This window comes from Convolutriloba macropyga, chromosome 6 (assembly GCF_964194025.1).
Source record: "Convolutriloba macropyga chromosome 6, txConMacr16.3, whole genome shotgun sequence".
NCBI lineage: Eukaryota > Metazoa > Xenacoelomorpha > Acoela > Convolutidae > Convolutriloba > Convolutriloba macropyga.
The window spans coordinates 19564734-19573591 of NC_134473.1; the positions used below are offsets into that span (position 1 = coordinate 19564734).

At 33.6% G+C, this 8858-nt stretch overlaps 1 protein-coding gene across 1 annotated transcript; it reads left to right on the forward strand.

Annotated features, from left to right (window-relative positions):
- The first annotated feature begins 578 nt into the window (after nt 1–578).
- LOC142340841 (uncharacterized) lies at nt 579–6058 on the forward strand. Its single transcript, XM_075391583.1, has 2 exons — nt 579–866; nt 5496–6058. The coding sequence occupies exon 2, from the start codon at nt 5588–5590 to the stop codon at nt 5972–5974; it is 387 nt and encodes a 128-aa protein (XP_075247698.1). The 5' UTR covers nt 579–866; nt 5496–5587; the 3' UTR covers nt 5975–6058.
- The last annotated feature ends 2800 nt before the right edge of the window (nt 6059–8858 follow it).

The following is an 8858-nucleotide window of genomic DNA, read 5'->3' on the forward strand; positions in this document are numbered from 1 at the left end:
ATTTCAAAATTCAACATACATTTTGAAACTTGTTTTTAATTCATAGAAATGATAAAAACTGAATCTAGAGTTTCATTTTTGTTTGTTCTTCTTCCTTTCTTTACCTGATTTTTTTCTTAAAATTATATTATAAATTAGAGATAAATCAAAAGGAAACTGAAACTTGAATTGAGCTGATTAAAGCATCACAAATGAGGAAACAACAGACAATTTGGGAACAGGAAAATAATTTTTTCGGTATGCAAACAAACTTTCATCTTTAATTTAAAAACCTTTAGTACACAGAAGTCTTCAGGCGCTTTTCACTGCGAAATCTCTTCAACTTAATTGGTTTGGCATTTTAACTTTTGGTTCGAATTTCCTTATACCCATTTTTTTCGCACAAATTTTACTTTGAATATTTAATTACCGCATAACTTTAAAAATCGAAAAACAGTCAACGCGTTTCTGCTAAAACTGTTTGCTAGAAGAATCAATATTTTTAATCATTAGCATTTTTCTTTCTCAATTTTTAATTATCGCTTACGACGATTCTCGGGAAAAAATGTTATCCTTTTTAACCCTTGACGCGTTTTTAAGACATTTCCTGTCTTTTATTTGCTTAATCAGCCTTTATGGAAACGCGAAGAACTTTTTCAGACTTGCGGCAGCAATCGAGCGTGGAACGTCTAAAGATTTTGACGTGTTTTATATTCCGATTTTATTCATAAACATTTGTTTATGCTTATCGGTGTTCGCTTTTGTGGCGATCAATCAGAACAAAGTCGTGAGAGGTCAGGGATGTAATGAGAGCGTTGCCATTTTCATTTCTTCTGTCTTGGGGGGATGTCACTTCCAAATTGGAATTAACTGGTTGGAAGTTACCAGTAAGTCGCCACTTCATGAGTTGAAAGTTTTTGAAATTCCGTTTCTCTGCAATGCTATTTTCTCTATATTTTCCTATATAAAGTGCCAGATGTAAGAGCTGGGTTGAGAGACTATTGATAAATTCACTTCGAAATTCTGCTCTGCTCCTGGAACAGCATCATGATTCTCGACTAACGTAAGAATTTCTCAGTGACTTCACCAGAGTCACGTAACTTGCACATCATGCATTTTAACACAATGCAGTAACGTTAAAAAGTGTTCATTTCTTAATCACAACACCTCCCTCGCCTGTTGAAATATCCATTAATGATTCACAGGTTAACACAATTTTAATTTAACGATTTAGATGATTTTTGTGTCTGCTAATGAAACAATGCTTCCAAAATTGTGCAACCACTCAGCTAGTCAATAATTTATCTATTATTTTAAAGGTGAACATTGGCTTAAATTGAAATCCACTTGTCTTTCGTCGTCCTTTTTACAATACCTTGGTTTAATTACTTTGAGTTCATTGGTTTCCAAGTGCCCCCGGTGTCAAAATTACCCCCCTGATTACCCCGCAAACTGATGTAGGAGTAGGAGGAAATTGTATATGGGGTGTAAAACTATGTAAGATTAGTGCGGTAATGGAGGGTAATGGGGGGTAGTGGGAGCGGGGATTTTCAGATTTTACCTCCCAAAAATTACCCTCCAAAAATATGTAAGATTAGGGGGTAATTTTAGGGGGTAAAACGATGTAAGATTAGGGGGTATTGTGGGTAATGAGGGGAGTTTTTAGATTTTACCCCCCAAAAATTACCGGGTCTTTCCCATCATACCCCCCCATGAAATTATAGCCACTTATTATGGTATAATTACCATGATTGCGGGGGGGGGGGGGGGGGCTATAGGTTATCTGACCACTAAGCTGGGGGGGGGCTACAATGGGAAAGACCCAAATTACCCTCCGAAAACATGTAAGATTAGGAGGTAATTTTCAGGGGATAAAACGATTTAACATTAAGGTGGTAATGGCGGATAAGGGGGGCAATTTATAGATTTTACCCCCCAAAAATTACCCCGAAAAAGATGTGAAATTATGGGGTAATTTTTTTTTGGGGGGGGGGGGGGTAAAACGATGTAAGATTAGGGGGTAATGAGGAGTAAGGGAATACTGTTGAATTTACCCTCCTCCTCCCTCCCCCCCCCCCAAAAAAAACCCAAAAGGATATATTATTATTGGGTGACTTTAGGGGGGTAAAACGATAAAAGACAATGACTTTTATTCTTTGATTGTGTTTAATCAATATTTAAGTTTTACAACAATTGCGACAACTATGCGACGAATACGTCTAGCGCCAAAAAATCAACAATTAACCAGAATCAGTAACAGATATTATATGTGCAGTTATTAACAGTAATATATGTTTCCACTCGCGCCCCGGCCTGGCTTTCAACCTATTAATTGCTCAACACAAGCTCATAACCAGTAGTATAAATAATGTTTCAAAAAATGCTCTGGAACATTACGATGCAGAGGTATACCCAAATCGTCATGGGCAGATATGCCCGATGCGTGTATCTCGTGTTCGTTTTTACTATGTTAATACATTGAAAGTGGAACAATATTGCGGAAAATAGCTACTTTAGCAGAAACCGGCAAAATGGAAGGGAATATCGTATCCCGTGTTCGCAAAAGTATCCTAATTTTAGTCGCGAAATGGAAGTACAAAATTAATAACCTATTTTTCGCGCGAGATGTATCACGCATCCGTTCCATTTATAATCGATTTTTCGCACGCAATGTTGCTCGATTTCGCATATAATCCGCAATTAAGCCTAACTTTATTACTACTTATTTAATTAAGCCTAACTTATTACTATAAGTAGTACTTTATTACTACTTTATTACTACTTATAGTACTTTATTACTACTTATTACTACTTATTAGTACTATTTATTACTACTTTTTAAACTCGACCAATCCCACATTGATATACAAAACCTTTGATGTGCCAAGGATTTTTCGGAAAAAAAAATCTGTTTTTGTGGTTGCATGTATTTAAAGCACTTTGAAGTTTTGAAAATTTTAACTAAATCTCTATTAAAGTGCTTATTGCATGCTCAAAATGCGCGCGAATAATAGATACCTAAATTGAGCGGAAACGTGCTACAAGATTTGTTACCTATTCGCACCTAATGTTTATTTATTTCGCAAAACTGGCGGAACCCCTTTTGCGAAAAGTAAGATACAAAGGATGTCTCCTAATTTCGTTCATTGTATGTATCTAATTTTCGAGCCAATTTTACTAAGGCAGAAATTTTGGGGTGTACCTCTGCATCGCAATGAATGGTTTAATGTAATAAACAAGGTTCAGAAGAAGCTAATTCAAGTAAAATCGAGCCTGACATAAATCAAAAAGGCAAAAAAATATCTCTTTAAACTCTTTATAACACCTATCTGAATAAACAAGGAAGAATTACTTTACTAGCAATTATCTCTGTTATAACTGCGGTCAAAAAATTTGAACCAACGTGATTTTTTTTAAAAGCAGGAAACTTTCAAGTACAATAATGAACATTGATTCATTTTATATTGTACTTCAAACTGTCCTGCATTTTATAATTTTGTAAGTGCAATTGAGGAAAATTAACGAAATATCGGTTAATTGTGTAACTATACAGGTCAACTGTTTCTTTTCACTTCTTAAAGGACCCAACAAACACCAGCTGGAAAAATAATTTAGTTAATACATACCAATAATTCGACTCTACAAATTGTTTTGTCGTAAATTTTTCATAAATCGGATATTTGTTATTATTAAAAGTAACTAATTTAACTAATGTTTGCTGCTAAAATGCACCCCTTTGTACTTCCAATAACTTTCATGAAACTGCTCTTCATGTTAAACACAATCGTCCAGCTATTTTTGGCATTGTTCAGAGAACTATGAAATGACATGTCGAAAAATACAGGAGACCAACTTCATGAATGATTGTAAACTAAACACAATAGAACGCCGTTTTTTGGTTTTAGACATCAATTGACTCAGTAGGCTCGTTTTCACCATTGCAGATCATTGGTAGGTCGAAACATCAAAAAACAGTAATTGTTTGCGTGGGGCTCGTTTTAACTTATGCTCGTTTGCGAAAGTTTCATATCAACGGGATACAGATGCTTGATCGTGGTTATTATCTCTAAATCAATTTTTTCTAGTATTTTATTATTAGATTTTTTACTCTTTGCGTAAAATATCATGTATAATTGCTATATTTTTATTGAATATAAGACAATTTTAAAATAAAGAAAAAAAAACGATTTGAAATGAAATACTGCAGTATGCTCAAAGTGCTTCTGGAATTAACTGCTCATAAATTTAGATAGACGACTTGCTAGGCAATGAATTGTGGGGAAAGACAGCAAAAGACAGTTGATCTAGAGATAACACAAGCAACATTTGTGGTATTCCTTTGTTGTGCTAGGAGCTTTTTATTGGTTGGAAAGCTCAAAGCGGATAATTTTCATTTGATAGTGTCAATATTAATCCAATGCACTTAGAAAAATCAAAAAATCCTAACTAGCAGTTTTGAAAAACATCTTTGAAGAAACACAAAATAAATATTTATATAAATGACTCAGAGAACACTGTGGAAACAATTCCCAAAGAAAAACCGAAAAAAAAAACAAACATCAAAAATCACCTTGTTTATTCTTGATCTCTTTTGAAATATGTAGCAAAAATATTAACTACCAAAATTCTGCTCCCTGTACTGCATTAGCTTGTTTAAAATAGCTACTTTTCACTTAATCTGCAATCAGTTAAAAAAAATCATTAAAATGGATCAAAAACTCTTTGAATCATTCATCAAAATACTTTTTAAAAAAGTTGGTGCGAAAACCATTGAAGTACGCAACAGGTCACACTAACTGACATCTGTGATTGGAAACTGAAATAGTGCTAGAGTATTTAAAAAAACTGAAGTCATTGACAGAATGACGTTCGCTCAGTTACATTATCAAACAAGAATTTTTTCTGCGTTGAAGTGACAGATGAAAGCGCTGATGTTCTCTATTTTTTTTAAAATCTAAAAGCAAAAATAGTCTTAGTTTTTTTAAATCCACCAAATAGTCTTACAAATCAAAAGTTGATACCTCAGTTCTTTATTAAATTATTCAGTAAATACATTGATCAATTAAAATTTTCAAAAGACTACTGTTCTGCGTTTTTTTGTTTTGTCATTTGAGATTTCTTTTAACGTTTTAAGGATATTTGCATAAGCTTTTTTGATTGAAGAGCTTTTGGAGCTGATTGAGGTTGTTCATATTTCATTCTTCAACTTTTGTTTTAGAATTGAGCACCTATAGTTTTTCAGTTTTTCTTCTTTTCGAGAACATGATTGCATGTGGCCCATTAAAAACATTAAGAAAAAGTGCTGAATAATTTTTTTTGATAAAGATTGATAAGGCCTGACTTATGAAATTATTTTGAATTATTTCTGGAGTCTCTCGGCCTCCTTTTCAACTTCTTCAAGGAGTTACAAATTTTTTGCATTTCGTGACCTTTCTTTCCATTAATCTTATAAACCTCCAAATAAAGTTTCAAATGTTAAGTTTGATTAGGTTGATGTCAATTATCATTTTTTTCAGCCAACTACCGGCAGATAATCCTCTCAACCAATCACAAACGAGTCTTGGGTATCTATCTCTTCATCAGTTTTGTGGAATTTGTAGTTGTCGTGATGGTCAACTTAACGAACGAAGAAGCAAACAGCTGCGAGGCCTCAAAGTTCAAAAAAGCAACACTGGCCCTTTTTCTAAAACAACTGGCTTTGTTCTCAGCTTCAGCTGGGATATTTTTATACAACTGCTTGCGATCGTGGTTCAAACTTCGAAATATAGTGACAAATCGGGTATTTCTGCTACCGATAGACGGAGTTGTTGACTTATGGACGCATTTAGTTGATTTGATTCGGGAAAACATCATCGGGCTTGTGAGTTGTTCCGTTATGACGTCACGATTCCTCCTACGCATGCTGGTAGAATACGACGGAGTCCAAATGTATGACAACTCTGTATTAACGGCTTGGATAATTTATTTCACAATAACTTGTTTTTATAATTTTTAACGTTTATAATTTGTCTAATTTTCTATTATTGCAATATCGAAAATCGAATGATAGCAAATACATAATAGTCTTGGTGAAGTGTAAATACAGGTGTATAATATAAGTACTGAATCAGAAATGGAATTGTGTTCTTTTAACACATATCATGACGAAGCTGAAGTTTTAGACTGGAAGATACATGTGATCGCACCACATCTTGTTCAATATTTTGGCTTCTTATGATATCATCGACTAAACTTCGGTCTCATTCTCTCATTGCCAATAGCATAAAAAGCTGGCGAAGGATACAGCGGGGGGGGGGGGGTGTTAGTAGGAATTTTTGCAACTTGTAAGTTTACAGCGGTGTGGGACATTAATGGACATTTTTGCAACATCCAAATGTCCCAACCCGTTGCAAAACCTTCACGTTGCAGAAAATGCAATTTCCAAACGGATTACCTTTACGCTTTTATTTCGGATCTATTCTGTTTCGGCGCAACACCCCCCCCCCCCCCCCAGTGTTTTTTATGACCCCCCGTTACAAATTATATGTTGTTATACAGCACATTACTATGTAAGAAAATAGCACGTGCGCCTGGGGTCATAAAAAAATTTATGCTAACTAAGCGGGGGGAGGGGGGGGGACAGAATAGATCCTTTATTTCTCATCATAAAATAGAATTGAGAATATTCCTGTACTGTATTTCTAAAGGAGAAATCTGGCCAATTTGGAAAATTTGCATTTAAGAGTTAAATAAAAAAACATTTTAGTAAGTACAACAAGATATCTTTTAACATGCTCATTCAACCCTTGTAACACGGCCTGCAATGATAATCAGACCGGACCAAACCATTATCAGGTCAAATCAGACATTCGTGTGATCATTGTCGAGACATTCAGGCTCCAGTTAATTCTAGTCAATGAATTTCGGCACGATATCTGGGTGTGGAATCGAAACTACATGATCAGTGATTGCTTCAGATTGAGAATTTAGCATTGCTTTCAATGCAAGTATTGGCTATTTTCAGTTAGACTACCCTAGTCTTACACTATTATATTATAAGCAAAAATTTACATTAAATTCCTTTATACATAGTTTATATTATTGCATTAATTGTGCAAATATTTGTTAATTTTTTTGCAAAGTTTTGGAAACTTAACCTAATAATTTTAAATTTTTTTGCAAACTATTTCAAACATTTGCAAATTTTTTACAATTGAAATGCGTACTTTGCAATTCTTTATAAATTTGCCTAATCTATTTTAAACGGAGGAAAAAAATTGGTGTTCTTTTTTCTATGATAAGGAAGATGATCTCTTCAAAATCTCTCGAAAGACCCTAAACCTCTCAATGTAGTGTCAGAAATTAAGAATTGAAATGAAGCAGCGTGGAATTATGTATATAAAGGAATACAACTGAATTATTAGTAAAGGAGTGTAAAGCAGCACTAGAAAAGGTAAAGCACAAACTTATAAACTTTTGCTCAAAAGTTAAGAAAATATGTCCTACTCCTCCGAGCCTCAGCTTCTCCGAAAACTATATGTTTTGAAACCAAATTTGACAATCTGGTCGAATTTCTAAAAAGAAAGTTTGAACAAGTCTCGTTTTTCCCCAAAAAGAATTAGAACAACAACGCAAAAAATTAAAAGTAATTCCTTTTTTTCATATGATGCCAATTTTTTTCAAAAAAGAATATATCACTAAAAAATTAAGAAAGATGAAAAGATCACAAACAAAAAGACAATAGGTTCACAAGACGAGAAATGGATCAAAAGAACGAAAAACATTGGGTGCAATTAGATGAGAAAAACAAATCAGCTATAAATCAACTTCTGTTAAATAAGAGCACAACGATATGGCGGTCTTTTTACAGTACCTTTACTAAAGCAGACCTTGTGAAATGAAAAAATTTCTAATAAGGTTTTGAATGAAACTGATTTTTTTTGATGTTTTGAAAAAAAAGAGAAAAATTTCAAATATTTTACGAATGCTTCTTATAACAATTATGCGAAACAAAAAGATAACAAAAATTAGAAAGCCAAGAAAACTGATGTCGAATTGATTTAAATACGAGACATAATTGAAAAAAAATCTGCAAAAAATTTTTTATAGGTCTTTACTGTCGTGCCCTCACGGTCTATTCTTTATATTCCTCAAATACAAATATAACACCCAATAACTGTTTCAAAAAACTCAGGAAACAGAACAGAATGCGGAACGCGGAAATGAAGATTAGAAAAATGTTATCCAAACAACCCTTGGTTTTTTTGACCGGGAACCGATCGGATTGTTCTTCTCCATATAGCTCATTCCAATGTGAAAACATAGCAAAAAATCCTGAAATACAAATAATTGAATACACTAAAGACCCGTCCTCAACCAAGGAAGAAAAAAACTTTGAAAACCAACAAATTATATGAAACCACATACGAGATAATAATCCAAAGATCGAAGGGGAACAAAAGAAACTTCCTTTGATCAAACTTAATTTTTTTAAAACCAGGTTTCAAAGGCGTTAAATGAGAACCACAAAAGACCTTGAATGAGGAATTTAGCAGGAAAAAGTTTTTTTACAAATGTTTTTTTTATAACGATTTGAACCTTGTTATGAACACAGCATTACTTCAAATCAATTAAAGTCAATAAATGCATCAAAATGTTCCCCATTAGAAAATGCCCGGCAATTGGGGGTTCAAGTGTCACAGATGGTGTCAAAAAAGTTCTATAGATATAAACCTGATGATTCGAAAATTTTTGGAAACTATGATTCACTAGCAAAATGTTTAGACCTCTCATTTTTGACACCATTCGTCGATAATTCGAAAGAAGAGTAAAAAAAGGAAACTTCTATTTTTTTTTTAAAAAAGTGGTGTCTTAGTGCATGGAACAATCAGTTAAAAGTT

Excerpts from the sequence above, each read along its gene's own strand:
- LOC142340841 (XM_075391583.1), top strand. The coding sequence starts at position 5,588 with ATGGTCAACTTAACGAACGAAGAAGCAAACAGCTGCGAGGCCTCAAAG.